Source organism: Myotis yumanensis, unplaced genomic scaffold, assembly GCF_028538775.1.
Source record: "Myotis yumanensis isolate MYYU_CA2020_CCGP unplaced genomic scaffold, mMyoYum1.0.hap1 SCAF_1, whole genome shotgun sequence".
In the NCBI taxonomy this organism is placed as follows: Eukaryota; Metazoa; Chordata; class Mammalia; order Chiroptera; family Vespertilionidae; genus Myotis; species Myotis yumanensis.
The window spans coordinates 117,238,231-117,257,395 of NW_027223752.1; the positions used below are offsets into that span (position 1 = coordinate 117,238,231).

The window sequence follows — 19,165 nt, forward strand, 5'->3', positions numbered from 1 at the left end:
AAAGACATGGAAATAACTGACATGTCCCTCGACAGAGGATAGGATAAACAAGATTTTTATATGTATATATGTAATGGAATACTACTCAGTCATAAGAAAAAATGCAAAACTGTCATTTGCAACAACATGAATGGACCTTAAGAATATTATGCTAAGCAAAATAAGCTAGTCAGATAATGCCAAGAACCATATGATTTCACTCATATGTGGGATATGAAACTCACAGAGATAGACAACAGTATGGTGGTTACCAGAGGAAAAGGGATAGGGGCATAGTGAAGAGTAAAGGGGGCCAAATATGGTGACAGAAGATGATTTGACTTTGGGTGGTAGGCACACAATACAAAATACACATCATGTATCATAGAAATGTACACTTGAAACCTATATATTAACCAATGTTGTCCTAATAAATTTAAAAAAGAAAAAATTAGGAGACTTGGAAATGAGATCCAGAAGTTTCAACATGTGAATAACAGGAATTTCTGAAAGCATTAAGAGAATGGAGAGAAGGTATTATTGAAGAAAGAACGACTAAGAATTTCCCCAAATCAAAAACATGAGTATGAAGAATGTAAGAGCCAAAAGGGTATGTTTTCAAAACACACCCTCAAATCTCAAAATATTTCTCTTTAGAGCACATGAATAGTTATCACATATGAAACTTGATTTAAATGACTAAAGGATATATTCTAGAGTATGAAAGGTAAATTTGGAGAAAACAGTGGACTGCAATAAACAAATTAGAAAAAAAATTAAACATATTGAGTAAAAATACTTAACATCAAATGGAAATTTCAAATATCAATGTATCAAGCTGAGAGGAAAAAAGGAAAGGATAGAGAAGAAAAGTATGCTACAATTTTTATCTTGTGAAAGGCATGGATATCAATACTGTAATTAAATATTGTTATAAACTTAATAGGCTTGGGGTTTCTTTTGTTAATCTTCACCGGACAATATTTTTTTCCACTGATTTTTAGACAGAGTGGAAGGAAGGGAGAGGGTGTTGGATGGGGGAAAGGGATGGGGGAGGGTTTAGGAGATGGGCAGGGGGAAGGAGGAGGGTGGAGGGGGAAAGGAAGCAGGAACACTAGCTAGACAGAGATCAGCAGAGAGAGATTAATTCTTTGCTTTTTGTTTCTTTGCTTCTCGCACATGTCCTGGGGCCAGGGATCTAATGGGTGACCCTAGGAGTGGAGGGACCAAAGCTCTAACCACTGAGCCACACCAACCAGGGCCATACTTATAGTTTTAAGTACGCATATACAAATTTTAAGGATGGTTACTAAAAATAAAATATATAACTTTTAAAATTATTGGGGGTAGGGGGAAAGGGTGAAAACTGAATTAAGGCAACAAAATAACCAAAGACATGGTAAATATAAAGCACAGCTTACTAAGACAGTAGTAATCATAAAAATAAAATGTGACAGTGGTAATATTAGACAGCATAGGATATAATGTGAAACTCATTAAATGAGACAAAAATTATACATATTGATTTTAAAAACACTAATTTGGAAAAAAGCATTAATAACAAACAAACTGTAAATAAATCTAGTTCACTAAAAGCGTATCAGATATAAACAAGAAAACTCCTTTTCCTAATAAAGGTGCCATAAAACAAGCCTGAAAATAAATGTTACTAATTTAAGAAATATCACTGACTTCAAAAAAGATGGTGAGATGCATGGGGGAACAAAAACAAAAAAATAACAACATAAAACTAGTCAAGGAGCATTTCATTTATGAATCATGGGAAAGATATATACTTTGTGTTTAAGAACATAAGCTTAGGAGTCCAACAAACCTGAGTCTGAGTGGTAACTCCTTGTGTTACAAAACTGAGGTAAATATATTATTAAACTCTAAGTCTTAGTTTCTGCATCAATTAAATATAGTAATTTCTTAGCCCCATAAGGCTATCAAGATGATAAAATGAAATAATGTCTGGCACAGAAGGTTTAATAATTGACAGGTATTATTGTCACTATTAACCCTTTGAGTGCCAACCAATATGCTAGGAACTATGCTAAAATTGCCAAGGCATTTTTGCTGATTTTACAGCAGTTTAGGAAAAAAATTATGAATTGCAAGTAAATGAAGTTACATATTCAAAAACTTAAGGAAACCTTTACTACTACATTGACATATTTAGCAATATCATCATCACTAATAAAAGCATACCTAGAACTGGACGCCATTTCGAAGCTTTGATAGTGCTCCCGGCACTTTTGGCGAAAGACAGGAGGAGCGCCATTGCGCTCCCCGGCACTCAAGGTGTTAAATTGTAGTTGGGTACAAGGTGCGAGAAATCATGTAATACTCTTGGTATTAACTAATATGTTTTACAAAGTGCTTTCAATTTTCAAATCAAAGGGGAAATATTTTTATTTACTTTTCACAATATCTGGGTTCTCAGTTCCCAATAACTAGTTGTAATTTTTTATTAAAATTAGGATTGCTAATTTTAGACTGAGAATAAAGGCTGAGAGAATAGAGGTTTTTAACCCTACTCCACCTTGTGTTCCAAATTTTCAATCTAAAGAAGAGAAAAAGATTAAGAATGGCATCAGAATTAGAACTAGAAACATTTTCTGAGAGAGAATAATTTTAAATCTCCTATGGAATATAATCTTGCACTGAAACCAGAAAATCAGTTCAATTAGCCATTTTGGTGGCCAGGATACCAAGAGCAACTTCTTTATTTTCTTTTACTGAATAAATGTCATTAATATGCCTAACATGGATTTAAAGGTTTATGGGCAAGAAATTTTTTAAGTAATTTAAAGATCTTATGCATTTTTGAAAACCTACTTTTAGCTCTCGGTACTCAAAAGGAAATATATGTAGAAGATACTGAAGCAGAGCCCCCCATTCACCTCCAAAATAAAATAAGAAACATTCATCCCGAGTTCCCTTAAACACTAAATTTATTGCAAAATTGTGGATGGGGAATATAAGAGATTAAACCAGATACTGCTTGCATTTTGGTTTGTTCACACACTAGTATATAAATCAACTCCTTACTTGCTTCTTGTAAATTCTGTTCAATACGTTTTCTGTGTTACTTTTAAGTTCAAAGCTGACATGATAGTTCCTTACCTTTCCATTAGCTTCTCTTTATCCCAATTGAAGTGGCTAAGGAGTATTCTTGTGATAGTTGCTGGATTCTAAAGGGGGAAAAAAAGTCATTTTCAGGTAATAGCACTTTATTAACATTTAGTGATTTTTTAGGTTGAATTTATAACACTCCACCCAAATTTCCTTTCCTACGATATTTTTTATCCCCTTAAAAAATGATCAAGACTATTTAAAAATAGTAAGCCACACCAATGAGGCAGGTTTCTATAGGATTCTAAAGCAGAAGTCAAAATAAGCCAAAAAGGAATTAAATGAAAAATTACTGTATTAAATCAAGCACTAATGAAAATTAACTTTTGCAATTAAGAGTTAACATCTGCCACATCAGCACACTATTAATCAATAAAATTTCTAACACCCTATGTACTGAATAGTTCAAATGATTATAAACCATTTTAAATCAGAAGGTCCTTCAAAGACATTTAATGAAAAAAAAAAAAGATAAAAAATCTGTACTGTGTAATTTATAGAGTATAAAATAGGTTGGTATTTCATTTCCAGAAGAAAAGGCTAATGCCATGAAACAAAAACTTTATTGTCCTATCACAATGCTGTTACAGATTTTTCCATTTCCCATGAAACTAGTGAGCTTACTACCTGGATACAGAATTTTGACTAGTCCATAGGTAGCTCGAGGCTCAATCCACTGAGCCAAACGAACCAGGGCTTTCCATTGATTTTTAGAGTGGAAGAGAGGAAGGGAGAGAGGGAGAAAGAAGGTGAGAGAGAGAAAGAAACATCGATGTGAGAGACACATCATCAATTGGTTACCCCCTGCACACACCCCCTATCGGGTCCCGGGATCTAACATTCAACCCAGGTACATGCTCTTGACCAAAAATCCAACCCACAACCCACCCTTCCATGTGCAGGACAGCGTTCTAACCACTGAGAGACACCAACTTTTTCTTAGAAATGTGACAATCTGACTTCTCCATCCTGGCCAAGATGGCATAGGGCAATAGTGTCCCTTTCTTCCACTGATTATAATGAAAAACTCTGGACAAAATACATCTAACAAAGTAGTCTGAAAACGAAATAACAGCAAGCAGACTGGAGAGGGAAGTAAGTGAAGAACAACTAATAAGGTAGTGGTAAGTATCCTGTTTTGTTTTGCTTTCCCATTTACTTCTTGGCTTTGACCCCAGGGTGAGCCAAACAGGGAAACTGTAACAGGCATGATCAGTAAAAATTCAGAGAAATGTGTGTGTGTGTATTTGTGTGTGTGTCCAGAAGACAAGGGCAAAAGGCTCCCGGAGAATGTGTGGAGAATACCTTTATCCTTTCTCTTGTCCCGTGCCCCCTCCCGGCCTCCCATACTGAAGCCAGAACAGCCATCAAACTACTCAGCTGCAGAGTGAGCATTGAAAACCAAAAGAGAAAACATTGCTCTGAATAAAGGAATCAGGATGAGGGTCCCTGTTGTGAAAAGAAGAGTGTAGAGCAGGGGTCCTCAAACTTTTTTTTTTTTTAAGAATTTTTTTAAATATATATTTTATTGATTTTTTACAGAGAGGAAGGGAGAGAGATAGAGAGTCAGAAACACCGATGAGAGAGAAACATCGATCAGCCGCCTCCTGCACATCTCCTACTAGGGATGTGTCCGCAACCCAGGTACATGCCCTTGACCGGAATCGAACCTGGGACCTTTCAGTCCACAGACCGACGCTCTATCCACTGAGCCAAACCGGTTTTGGCAGGGTCCTCAAACTTTTTAAACAGGGGGCCAGTTCACTATCCCTCAGACCGTTGAGGGGCCGGACTATAGTTTAAAAAAAAACTATTAACAAATTCCTATGCACACTGCACATATCTTATTTTGAAGTAAAAAAACAAAACGGGAACAAATACAATATTTGTATTTGCATGTGACCTGCGGGCCGTAGTTTGAGGACCCCTGGTGTAGAGGCATCCATTCTTTTCTTTTTTTTCCTCCTCCCACTTCACCCCAAGATATGACAGGCAGGAAACTAAAATGGAGAGAATCCCATATTTCTGGCTCTAGGAATAAAGAAAAGGGCCCTTGGAGCCAGAGAGTTCAGGGAAAATCAGAGAGAGACGGAGAAGTAGATCTCTAATTCTGTATGTGAACCAAGTTCTGGGCCTAACTATAGCTGTACATGTGTCAAAACCAGCCAAAGAAGTACAAGAGAGGCTTTCAGAACAGAACTATTACATGAATCACTGCTTACGTCCTAAACAAACTAAATAGGAATGGAAGTGGCAAATTCAACATAGCAAAGGCTTTGAAATGGAACAGATAATGGAACCACTGCCTATTTAAAGCGAGAAAAGAACTTGAACTTATAATCTCACTGGGTTGGCTTGTTTACTAAAAGAAATTTAAAAATCCTCACCATTCTCAAAAGGATTTTAACAGGACAGAGAATCTTACAACATAATATTCAAAATGTCCAAGACAGAATCCCAAATTATCAGACATAGCAAGAACAACTAAAAATCTGATCAAGGGAGATGACAATATATGCTAACCCCTAGATGACCCAACTGTTAGAATTATCAAAGCTCCTAAAAGCAGCTATTAATATTAGGTAAGGGTGAAAACCTTAAAATGAATTTTAAAAATTCTTAGGAAAGAAAAAAAATTCTAGCCCTAGTCGGTCTGGCTCAATGGATAGAGCCCTTCCATGCCAGAAGCTTGCGTTTCGATCACTGGCCAGGCCTAGGGACTGCACGCGTGCACGAATTTTGTGAACCAGGCCTCTAGTGTGTGTGTGTGTGTGTGTGTGTGTGTGTGTGTGTGTGTGTGTGTGTTTGAGAGAGAGAGAGAGAGAGAGGTATTTATTGATTTCAGAGAAGAAGGTAGAGGGAGAGAGAAACATCAATGATCAGAGAGAATCATCGATTGGTTGCTTTCTGCACAGCCCCTACTGGAGATTGAGCCCACAACCTGGGCATGTGCCCTGACGAAAATGGAACCATGACATCCTGGTTCCTAGGTCCATGCTCAGCCACTGAGCTGGACTCGGCTGGAATATATATATTTAAAATGTATCTTGAAATCTAACAAGAAGAAAACAACTCAATTTAAAAAATAAGAAAATGATTTAAAAAGATACTTCACAAAAGAAAATCTATGCAGAGGCATAAATAATATATGACAACATGCTCAAAGTCATTAGTTATTCAAGACACAAAATTGAAACAATAATGGTACCATTACATGCCTATTAGAATGTGTGTTGGGGGTGGGGGTGGGGGACAATCTGACAATCCCAAGTGCTACAGAATATGTGGTGTGACTGGAACTCTCTCATATACTACTGGTGATAATGCAAGAGTACAGCCAATAAGAAAAAGTTTAGCAGTTTCTTACAGTTAAACATATACTTAATACAATTCCAATATCTCACTGTTACTGACCCAAGTGAAATGAAAACTTATGTTCATCCAATCACCTATAAGAGATTAACAGCTTTATTTGTACTTGACAAAAATCAGAAACAAAACTGTGGTACATATCCCCGCAATGGAATACTACCCAGCAACAAAAAGAACTACCCTATACAATGAAAGCCTAATATGCAAAATCGTCCCCTTGACTGGGAGTTTGACCAGGGGGCGGGGCCAGCCGGCCAACCACAGGAAGAGAGGCCCCAGCCAGCTGTAGGCAACTGCCTGGGGAAGGGAGGCCGCAGCCGGCTGCTGCTAGGGACCCTACCCATGCACAAATTTCATGCACTGGGCCTCTAGTCTATATATACAACAAGAATAATCTCAAATGCAAATTTCCAGTGAAAGCAGCCAGATATAAAAGGCTACATATTGTATGATTCCATTTATGTGACATGGTGAAAAAGGCAAACTATAGGAATGGTGTACAGATGTCTGGTTTCCAGGGATTAAGGGTGGGGGATGGTTTAAGCAAACCAAGTAGAAAGAGGGAATTATATAGGAGGTGATGATGGAACTGTTCTGATTGTGATGGTGGTGGTTATACAACTCTAGGCATTTGTCAAAATTCATGGAAGTTTAGATCCAAAAGTATAAATTTCATATTGAATATAAATTAAAATATGAATTTAAAATACTAAATTATAAAAGTAATCCAACCTGCACTGCAGTACCTATAATGGAGTTCTGTTAAAAGTACAATGAACATAGATGTGAGGTTATTTAGTGCCAGACACTTTACATATATTTAATTTAATCCTCACATCAATACTTAATGCAAGGTAGGCACTAGTTACATTTTACAGATGAGGTTAGAGAGGTTAAGAGATTTGACCCAAGATAAAATAGGTCAATAGAAATTGAATATTAGAGGAAGTTCATCAAAATATGTGCTGCCCCACCACCCTCAAAGATTATGATTTAATTAAATTAGTTTGGGGGACCAGTGAAAGGAGAGAAATCTACCTATGTGTGCTACAAAAATTCATAATTAGTTTAGTGAAAAGCCAATTCAAGCTCTTGGTTGAAAAATAAACCTCTTCATCTTGTTTTTATTGATATTCCTCATTTTTTAAAGCTATAAACAATCCAAACAAAAAGTTAATGGGCAAAATAACTATAATTAGAAAACTAATACTGGCAACTGTACCTTTAATTTTTAGGACAATAAAGCTATAATCTCAAATCTTCTCTATTTATAAGCTCTAAAATAATGGTTCCCCATTCTAGCTACATATTAGAATCTCTTGTTGTTTAGGGTGGGACACAGGTATCTGTATTTTTTACCCAAAGTTTTTGCCTAAAGTTCCCCAAATAATAGACATATGCAGCGGGAAATAGGAACTACTATTCTTTGTTTCCCCATTAAGGGGGCCCTGAAAAGTAAAGTATATATGTGAAATTCCATATGAATATAGAAGTATAATATTTTAGTAATTTGAAGAATATTACATTCTAGGGACACAGAAACAGTGTCAGCATATAAAGTTCTGATTCTGCACTTTTTTAAAAAATGGGTCTGATTATGCCAAATGTCCCAGCTGAGGTTTTAATATTAATGGACTATCATTCTCTAATCCTTTGATCAAGTATTTCTTAACTTTGGTAGCATATTAGAATCATCTGATGAGCTTTTAAAAAACTGATATGCAGAACACACTCCAAGCCATATCAGAATATGGGGGAGGGGGATTTCTTTTCTTTTAATCTTTACTGTTGAAAGTATTACATAGGTCCTCCTTGTTCCCCCATTAACCTCTTCCAGCCCGCTCCGGTCCTCCCAAGCCCTCCAGTCCGTCATCACCCATTGTCTATGTCCACGGGTTATACACATATGCATACAAGTTCACTGGTTGTTCTCTTCCCACCTACCCTCCTCTGCCTTCCCTCTGAGGTTCAACAATCTGTTCATGCTTCTATAACTCTGGGTCTATTTTTGACCATCAGTTTACTTGGTTCATTAGATTTCACATATGAGTGAGATCATGTGATACTTATCTTTCTCTGACAGGCTTATTTCGCTCAGGTCCGTCCATGCTGTTGCAAATGGTAAGAGTTCTTTCTTTTTTTATTGCCGTAGAGTATTCCATTGTGTAAATGTACTATAGCTTTTTTACCACTCATCTGCTGATGGCACTTAGGCTATTTCCAAGTCTTAGCTATTATAAATTGCACTATGGACATAGGGGTGCATATATTCTTTCTGATGAGTGTTTCATGTTTCTTAGGATATATTCCTAGAAGTGGGATGACTGGGTCAAATGGGAGTCCCATTTTAAATTTCTTGAGGAAACTCCATACTTTCCACAGTGGCTATACAAGTCTGCTTTCCCAACAGCAGTGTACTAGGGTTCTTTTTTCTCCACAACCTCGCCAACACTTGTCATTGGTTGATTTGTTGATGATAGCCATTCTGATAAGTGTGAGGTGATATCTCGTCATTTTGATTTGCATCTCTCAGATGATGTGATTTTGAGCATTTTTTCATGTGTGTCTTGGCTTTCTGTATGTCCACTTTGGAGAAGTATCTATTTAGGTCCTTTGACCATTTTTTAATTGGATTGTTTGTCTTCCTTTGTTAAGTTGTATGAGTTCCCTATATATTTTGGAGATTAATCCCTTATCAGATGTATCGTTGGCAAATATGTTCTTCCATGTGGTGGGATCTCGTTATTTTGATGATGATTTCTTTTGCCATGCAGAAGCTTTTTATTCTCATGTAGTCCCATTTTTAAAAAAAATATATTTTATTGATTTTTTTACAGAGAGGAAGGGAGAGAGATAGAGAAAAACGTCGATGAAAGAGAAACATCGATCAGTTGCCTCCTACACACTCCCTACTGGGTATGTGCCTGCAACCAAGGTACATGCCCTTGACCGGAATCGAACCTGGGACCCTTGAGTCTGCAGGCCGACGCTGTATCCGCTGAGCCAAACTGGTCAGGGCTCATGTAGTCCCATTTGTTTATTTTCTCCTTAATTTCCATTGTCTTAGGAGATGTATTAGTAAACATATTGCTACAAGATATGTCTGAGATTTTGGTGGTTATGGTCTCTTCCAGGACTTTTATTTCACATCTTACATTTAAGTCTTTTATCCATTTTGAGTTATTCTTGTGTATGGTGTAAGTTGGTGGTCGGTCTAGTTTCATTTTTTTGCACGTACCTTTCCAATTTTCCCAACACCATTTATTGAAGAGAGTATCTCTGCTCCAATGTATGCTCTTGCCTCCTTTGTCAAATATTAATTGAACATAGTGGCTTGAGTCGATTTCTGGGTTCTCTGTTCTGTTCCATTGATCTATATGCTTGTTCTTGTGCCAGTACCAGGCTGTTTTGAGTACAGTGGCTTTGTAGTATAACTTGATTTTTGGTATTGTGATTCCTCCAACTTTGTTCTTCTTTCTCAAGCTTCCTGCAGCTATTTGGGGTCTTTCTTGGTTCCATATAAATTTTTGGAGTGTTTGTTTAGGTCTGTGAAATATGCCATTGGTATTTTAATAGGGATTGCATTGAATCTATAGATTGCTTTGGGTAGTATGGGCACTTTAATTTAGATGTTGATTCTACCAATCCATGAACATGCTATATTCTTCCACTTGTTTATATCTTTGGGGAGGGGGATTTTTTTTTAACCCCAATTAACATACATAGAAAGGCCTCCAAAGCCTAGCTTTTTATTCATCTCAGAATTTGATCTGAAATAGAATTAAGTAAGTTATAGACTCCATCTAAAATCTCAGTTTGAATGGACTCATGTTTTTACATTATGTTTCTATCTAGCTTAATCTCTAAGCTCTGTAAGAATTGCTGATGGCCCAAAATTTGTAGACTATTGTTTTGGAATGCCTTTTTAAACAATAATAGAAACTCAAAGCCATAAAGTATAAAACTTCTGCCTAGAAACAATAAAAGGTAAATAAACACAATGTCTATAAAAGATAACCCAACAAAAATGAACAGTTTATGAATTCACACAATACAACTGGCTGGAAAACAAAATATTCATTCTCAATATGAGTGCTTTTAATCTCTCCCAATGGCTAAGATCTTAAAAACTGATAATATTCAGGGACAAAGGTGTGGGGGAGTGGTCCACAACATGTTAGATGGCTGACACATTTGGTAAAAACTTTTGTGAGAGAATTGGCAGAACTGACCAAAACTTAAAATGCACATGACCTCAAACCCAGAGATTCCACTTCTAGGAAGCTACTCAACAGAAATATGTGCAAATGTAGGAGGGTACAAATAAGAAATTTAACATGCAAATTATTTGGAAACCCAATAAAGCAAGAATAACCTACATTTCCCCAAGAGACTGCCTATAAATTATGTTGTACTTATACTTAGTATATACAAGCACACCACTTTATTAAGCTTTGCAGACACTCCATTTTTTATTTTTTATTTTTTGTTACAAATTGAAGGCTTGTGGCAAGCCTGAGTTAAGCAAATCTATTGGTGCAATTTTTCCAGCAGCATTTATTTGTTCACTTTGCATTTCTACATCACATTTTGGTAATTCTCGCAATATTCCAAACTCTTCATTATTACAGTTTGTTTTGGTGAACTGTGATCAGTGATCTTTGATGTTATTATTTTGAGATGTCATGAACTGTGCCCACAGATGTTGAACTTAATAAATGTGTGTGTGCTCTGCTCAATCAACAAGCCGTTTTCCCCTCTGCTCCCTACCCCCAACCCCCTTACGCTAGGTTTTCTCCCTTTCCCTATTACCTGAGACATGACAATATTAACATTAGGCCAATTAATAACCCAGCAATGACCTCTAAGTATTCAAGTGAAAGAGTCTTCCACTTTAAATCAAAAGCTAGAAATAATAGTGAGGAAGGGGTGTTGAAAGCCAAGATAGGCCAAAAACTAGGCCTTTTGTGCCAACTAATTAAGCTGCAAATGCAAAGAAAAAGTTCATCAAGGAAATTAAAAGTGCTACTCTAATAAACACATGAATGATAAAAAAGCAAAACAGCCTTATGGCTGATATGGAGAAAGTTTTAATGGTCTAGACAGAAGCTTCGACATTTCCCTAAGCCAAAGCTTTATCCAGAGCAAAGCCCTAACTCTCTTTAATTCTATAAAGGCTGAGAGGTGAGAACACTGCAGAAGAAAAGTTGGAAGTGTCAGGCGTTTGTTCATGGAGGAATGAAACACACCTCCCTAATATAAAAGTGCAAGATGAAAAAGCAAGTGCTGATGTACAAGCTGCAGCCAGTTATCCAGATCTAGCTCAGAAAATTAAAGAAGGTGGTAGCTACACTAAACAAGAGATTTTCTTACTTTTTTCTTAATCCTCACCCGAGGATATTTTTCCATTGATTTTTAGAGTGAGTGGAAGGGAGAGGGAGAGACAAAGAGAGAAACATTGATGTGAGAGACACACTGATTGTTGGTTGCCTCCCGCACACGCCCCAAGCAGGGCCAGGGATCGAGCATCCAACTGAGGTACATGCCTTTGACCAGATCGTACCTGGGGCCCTTCAGTTTATGAGCCGACGTTCTACCCACTGAGCCAAACCAGCTAGGGCTAAACAACAGATTTTCAATGTAAACAGAACAGCCTTATACTGGAAGGCTCCATTTAGGGTTTCCTGGATAGAAAGAAGTCAATGCCTGGCTTCAAGGCTTCAAAGGATAGGTTAATTCTCTTAACCTATATAGAAATATTCAGGAACTAATGTAGCTTGTGGCTTGAAGTTGAAGTCCTATGGGAGACAAAAGATTGATGTTTCTCTCTACCCTCTCCCTTCTCCTCTCTGAAGAAAAACAACAACAACAAAAAACTAAGAAAGAAAAACAGATTGGAGAAAAGAGCTATAACAATTATCATACATTAAGACATTAGGAAAAGGTACAAAGGATTTGAAAAGTCAATTCAGAAAAATGGTAAAACAACCATTAGTATTTTCTTTATCAACTATTGAAAAACTTAAAATTCTTAATAGTGTCAGCAAGGACATAGAGAAAATGATAGTTCACAAACTGCTGGTGTAAAGATAAACCCAATAACCTTTTTTGAAAACGTCCAGTCTTATTTATAAAAACTACAAATAAGCCCGGCTGGCATGGCTCAGTGGTTGAACGTCGACCTATGAACCAGGAGGTTGCGGTTCAATTCCCGGTCAGGGCGTATGCAGGCTCCATCCCCAGTGTGGGGCATGTGGGAGGCAGCTGATCAATGATTCTCTCTCATCATTGATGTTTCTATCTCTCTCTCCCTCTCCCTTCCTCTCTGAAATCAATAAAAATATATTAAAAAACAAAACAAAACCACCAAACTATATATGTCTATACTCAAAGCTCAACAAGCCCATTTCCAAGATTAGGTTAGGTCTAGAAAGGAAAAGGAAGGGAAGAAGTCACATGATACAGAATGAAATAAAAGGTTCAGTAATAGGGAAAATGATAAACTTATATGGTCATATGAAAAAATACTGTACAACTGTTAAATTAACAATATACTGTTGAAAAAAAAACAGCAACTTGCAGAGTAAGGTGGAATTGGAGCAGGAAATGGGAAAGGGCACAAATATAACTCATTTTTCTTTGAAAATAAATCATTTCAGTTGTAGATTATTGACATGAGAAAGCACACTTTAAAAAAAAATCAAATCTGAACGATTTAGGATCCAGTTAAACAGTTCCCATATTAATCAAATTTTGTAAAGATACCACCAACATGCAGTTTAAGAAAGAGAAACTAAAACGTAGATGCTAACGCTACTTTTAAAATGTCAATAGTAGCTGAGTTATGATTAAAACAAAGGTCTCTAAAATTCAGAACTATTTTGCTTTCTATTGAGTTGGACTGCCAGGTATGACAATTTTGAATAAATTATAGATTCATGACAATTATTCATTTTAATATTGTCATACTACAAAAGGTAAAAAAGACTTATAATCTATTTAAACCATGAAATATCTAAAACACATTTAGAAGAAGGTGCTAAATATGAAATAATGCAAAAAGAATTTTCCAAGGCAAAAAAATGGGGCCATCTTAAAGCACACCAAAATATCTTGTTTTAACACTACTGAATCAAAATACCTCTCTACTATGGTACACCATGAAATTTCACTTCAAAATGTTTCCACATTCAAGTAGAGTAGATGGCCTCAATATAGTATATAGTTTATTCAAGTGATTACTGCCCTTGCCGGTGTGACTCGGTTGGGCATCAGGATTGCAGGCTGGTTGCAGGCTTGATCACCAATAGGGTGCATGTAGGAGGCAGCTGATAGATGTTTTGCTCTCATATGTTTCTCTTTCTCCCTCTCCCTTCCTCTCTCTATAAACAAATATCTTTTTTTTTAAAAAGCCTGTTTAAAGTGTTAACATCAGCCTTCTGGGACAGAATTTAGGCTGTGGATACTTAAGATCTTGGGTTTTACAGTAATTTTGAAAACCCAGCAATCTTCTATGAAAACCAAATACAAACTTTCATCTGTCTTTTCATTTAGGAAATCTTGAGAAGCACTGTATTAACTTATGTGGAAAAACATAGCCCCTTCATTTTAGAAGTCTAATAGCAAAGAAAATGATATGAATTCCTGTATCATTCAGCTATCCCTGTAATTCCTCACTTTACAACCAATACTAAATAATATAAATAATCAACCTAGCACTTCACACCTTATACATAAGCCTTTCATTTTGTTTTCTTCAAATGTTTGCAACAATTTATTTTGTTTCTTAAGTGCCAAGGTAAGCTTCTAGTTTAAAAGAAAAATAAAACTGTGTCCTTATAAATACATATATTAAATTTGTTATGTCAGAACAGGCTTTCCATAAAGATTTACAGACTAAACAGTGTGAAATGAGGTACTTGCTGCCAATATATGTGCGCATATATATCTTTAATGGTCCTTTAGTGACTTTTCTTTGGAATGATTCTGTCCTACCTTTGCTGCTGCAGCCCGCCTGTCCTTTGCATCACTGAATTCATACTTCTGGAAGTACCCAATATGCACTGTAACAGACAGATGGACAGATCAATGGGCCACAGCGGCAAAGGCCAGACAGACAGACTTGATAAAAATTAAAATCAAGGTATATAAGGGAGAGGGGAAAACTAGAAGAAAACGTATCTATCTATATCTATAGTAAAATACCTGCTTTATGTCTGCAACCCTCCCATACACATACCCAAATAAACTATTCTTGATTTTCATACTATTTCCCTTCTTTCAAGTAGAAATAGTACCAACGCAATAGGCAAAATAATAAGTATTTTTAATACCATCAACAGTTACTGGCACTTCTGTAACCATGCCATGCAATTTCTCCAAATAGATGTTGCTCTTTTCATATACAAGAAACTATCATATCCAAAGACTTTCTCTGCCAAAATTAAAATGGCAATTATTACATGCATAAATTTTCTACTATGCTGCCAAGGTGTGATTAGAGTATACTTGAAATCACTAAATAAAAGTCATATTTCAGCATTTTACCATTCTACATTTTTCTATGTAAAAACAGTTGCTAGCACCACATCTACATAAGATAATTTTAATTATATATTCTTAAAAGAATATATAATAGTGCCATTCAGGTCAATTACCAAGATATAGTAAAACATATACAAAATTACTCAAGGTGTTCCCTCTCTTGAGTACTCCTTGGAATTTCTCCACCCCTTTCTTTCCCCAGGATGTATTTTTTCTCTCTGGAGCATGCCTGTGTCTTTCCCCCACACTTCCTCCCAGGTTATGTTACCTCTGCTTTCTTTCCCCTAAGCTCCAGACCATTCTTTTGCCTCTATAACTTGTTTCCTGCGCCCACGCAGTCCAGCTGGCTCACTTCTTTCTACTGCTGTGACTTTCTAAAATAAACTTCTTCTTATAATTAAAAAAAAACCTTATCAGTAATACCTTTAAAAGGTATATAGAGTCCTGTTACCTCAAATTCATTCAAATGAGTATTCAAGTAGCTTCTAAGTTATTTTTTTAAAAGCACTTTAACAACTAAAAATGCAGACTTGGCTTAAGCTTCATCAAAAGCTTACATTCATATAAAAGCCATTTTAATTTAATCAAATGTTTTATTTTGCATGTATCTAAAATAATATAGATCCATGTCTGATATTTAAGGAAGACTGAGGGAAAATGTTTCCCCTTTTGTTTCCAGGGGATCTAATCATTTATACATTTCTTACTGTAGCCCCACAAAAACATGAGCAGGTAATGAGACGTGATAATCAAGTATAATGCATGATCCTTGATTAAATTCTAGACTGGAAGAAGAAAAACTCTAAAAGACATTACTGGCCAAAACAGGGGAAGAAATCTGAATGTGGTGTATATATATTGGATTTTTTTCCTGTAACAACTTGTTCAAATATAATTCATATATTCAGAATTGTGATACACAGTTGTGTCACCCATTAATTTTAGAACATTTTATTTCCCCAAATAGAAACTCATACCCATTAGCAGCCACTCCTCATTATCCAACCCAGCCTCTGACAACCACTGAACTACTTTTTGTCTCTATGAATTTGCCTATTCTGGACCTTTCATATAAATGGCATGACAGAGTATGAGGCCTATTGTGATGGCTAATTTCACATTTAATTTTACTTATCGAGGAAGGCCAACAAGTGAGAGCTTGCCATGGACATCAAATAGGTCCGTTTTACTGAGGGAATGAAGAAGAGAAACATTTAATCTAGGAACTTAGTTAAATGAAGACTGCTTAAAATTTCAACTACGCTATTATAATACTTTATGGTACCAAAGACTTAACCACTAAGCTATTTTTGTCTCAATAAATTAACTCACGGATTCTACAACCTAATGTCTTTTTAAAGAATGTTTTTATTGTTTTTAGGGGGTGGGGGAGAGAGAGAGAGGGAGAGAGAGAGAGAAACATCAATGGGCTGCCTCCTGCACATCTCCCACTGGCCCACAACCAAAGCATGTGCCCTGACTGGGAATCAAAACAGTAACCTCCTGGTGCATGAGTCCACGCTCAACCACTTAGCCACATGGGCCAGGCTACAACCTAGTATCTTGAATGTGACTCCCTCATCTCGGTTCCTGCCTTACTAACTTCATCATATTTCTTATTCAGATTATTTTACAGACTTCTCACTATCCTCCCTGCTTTCTAATCTCATTCTGTTCTATTTCCTATACTGTCAGCAAAGTGTTCTTACCTACCACCTCCTATCATACTACTTCCCAATAATTTTTAGCAATATTCAATTCTTATTGTTCACTCAACATACCAGACCATTAATTGCTTCTGCCTTTATACATTCTATTTCTCCTCCTCTGTAATGTTATCTCCAACGCTTTCTGGCTAGTGAGCTACTTACTATTCATTTTTCAAAACCTAGCTTCAAAACCCACTTCTACCAGGAGGATTTGTCAGTCCTTCACAGAAAACAACATTAAATATTCCTTCTCTAACCTTTCAATTCTACTATTGCACATACCACTGCATAGTAAATTATTTTTACATGCCTCCTTAAAGAGTTGTCCAGTATCTCTATTCCTCCAGCACAGTGTAGCAGCTAGAGAAGTATTTGTTGGTAAAAAACACACACATAAAAAAAAAAGACAATCAAATATTCAAGTTATATATTGTTCCCAATTAAACTAAAGCATTATTTTTAGGAACCCATTATCCTCAGAAAAATCATAAAATAATCACAATATATTTAGGATCTTTTTTTTTCTTTTAGTTTTGTTTACTGATTTTTAGAGGAGAAGGATAGATAGAGAATTATCGATGTGAGAGAGAAACACCAATTGGCTGTCTCCTGCATATACATACCCCCTTATCGGGGATTGAGCCCGCAACCCAGGCATATCCTTGGGTGAGAAGTAAAAAAAAAAAAAAAAAAAGAATGAGCATAATAGTGGTTGCCTCTAAGGAAGGGAACCAGGTAGTTAACATATTTTTACTTTTTAATCTTTTGTACTTTGAAATTTGAGCCAAAAAATTATATGCATAATCACATTTTTTTAAATCCTAGAAAAAAAGTTTGTCAACAGTGTTAGAATACTAAGGTTGTTTCAGGGATGGCTGGAGGAGGTCATATGTAATACTTTCAACAATAAAGAATTATTTTAAAAAATGATGCCTAGGAAAAAAAGAGAAGGCTGTTTAAAACTCCCTTTTTTAAAACTCAGAAGTTATTGCCTAGGATGGGGGTAGAGGTGGGTTAGAAGAGGTCAATGGGGGAAACGGGGGCATATGTAATACTTTCAACTATAAAGATTTTTTTAAAAGTTATTGAGGAGAGTTCAGTCATACTGGCCTCAGCATGCAACTTAATTCTTTGTTTTGGTTACACAGAAAGAAGAAAATCCTGATTAACAAAGATAAGACATTTGCATTGCAATTTCAGGATATTCTTCACTTAAACTGACCAAGAAGCTTAATAAAGGTAGCAGAAACATTTTATTCAGAGCTAACTCATTAACACTGTCTAGCAACGACTTTTATTTTTATAAATGCAGAGTCAGAGGAAAATATACAGAACTCAAAACCCCAAAATTATTAATAAAACTATAACATCAAGATTAATTACCTATTCACTTGTTATTGCAAAACCTGCCAGTGTCTGCAGTGAGAGTATTAACAAACATACTTCGCCTTGTCTGGCATTTATTTAACTGAACAGGGTGCACATGTGCCACTGTGGTGTTAGACCTTATATAATTTTAGAAAGGCTATCATGAAGAAGGGTTAAAACCAGGCAGGTTCAAGTAAAAAGCTACAGGTAAACAAATATTAATATATGGAAGAACTCAAAATCAGAGCTGTTAAATATGAAATGCACTCACTTCTACAAGCAGCTGTTGGGGGGGGTTAAATCACTGCAGAGGTTTTAAGAATAGGTTTAGGGACCACTCAACAGGAAGGTGGTACTTGATAAGTGGTTGGCCAGGAGATCCTTTAAAATCCCTTTCATCCATGTTAATCTGACTCTGTGAATAAAAAACTGTGTTGACTCCGATATGAAACAAAGATTAGAAAAGCTTACTGTCATCCTTAATTCTTTAGCTATTGTTTAAATGGTTTACTTTCATTCTTAAGAATGACTAAAGGATTTCTGTGAGTTCTAAAGTCCTATTTTCACTCAGCTGGCTTTACAGCTGGGTAGAATGCAAAAATTTAAGTCAAGCTTCAGACAGTCATATATTCCAAGGACCCAGCTATATTAATGCAATATGAATTGAGATGATTATAGAAAACAGAGACAAAGTTTAAGGCCAATGAAACCAAATAACTACTTTTAAAAAGTCAGACTGGTGAGTAAAATTATATACACTTACTTTTCAAAGAAATATTATCCCCATATTAAATAACAATCTCAGGCCCACTCTAAGATTTTGCTTCATAAGAACTGAAGTACTGAACAGTAGGTTAAAAGGTAAAGACACTTCCTTACATTTGAGTTTAAATGGTATCTACACTAATAAAAGAGAAAAATGGTAATTGGCGTACGACCGCTACCCTTCCCATTGGCTAATCAGCATATCCTTATGCAAATTAACTGTCAGCCAAGATGGCGGCCGGCAGCCAGGCAGCTGGAAGCCAACATGAGGCTTGCTTGCTCCCGTGACT

At 36.2% G+C, this 19,165-nt stretch overlaps 1 protein-coding gene across 3 annotated transcripts in view; it reads right to left on the reverse strand.

Annotated features, from left to right (window-relative positions):
• The window catches only part of ARIH1 (ariadne RBR E3 ubiquitin protein ligase 1), a 123,919-nt gene that overhangs the window by 75,031 nt on the left and 29,723 nt on the right, over positions 1-19,165 (reverse strand). Inside the window, exons 2-3 of one of the 3 annotated variants that reach the window (XM_070430861.1) lie at positions 14,485-14,552; positions 3,109-3,176 (exon numbers count right to left, since the gene is read on the reverse strand). The exons of 1 other annotated variant lie outside the window; for it this stretch is intronic. In XM_070430861.1, coding sequence (XP_070286962.1) covers positions 3,109-3,176; positions 14,485-14,552 — 136 coding nt within the window. The remainder of the gene's footprint in view (positions 1-3,108; positions 3,177-14,484; positions 14,553-19,165) is intronic. One more of the 3 variants, XM_070430843.1, reaches the window with a different exon arrangement.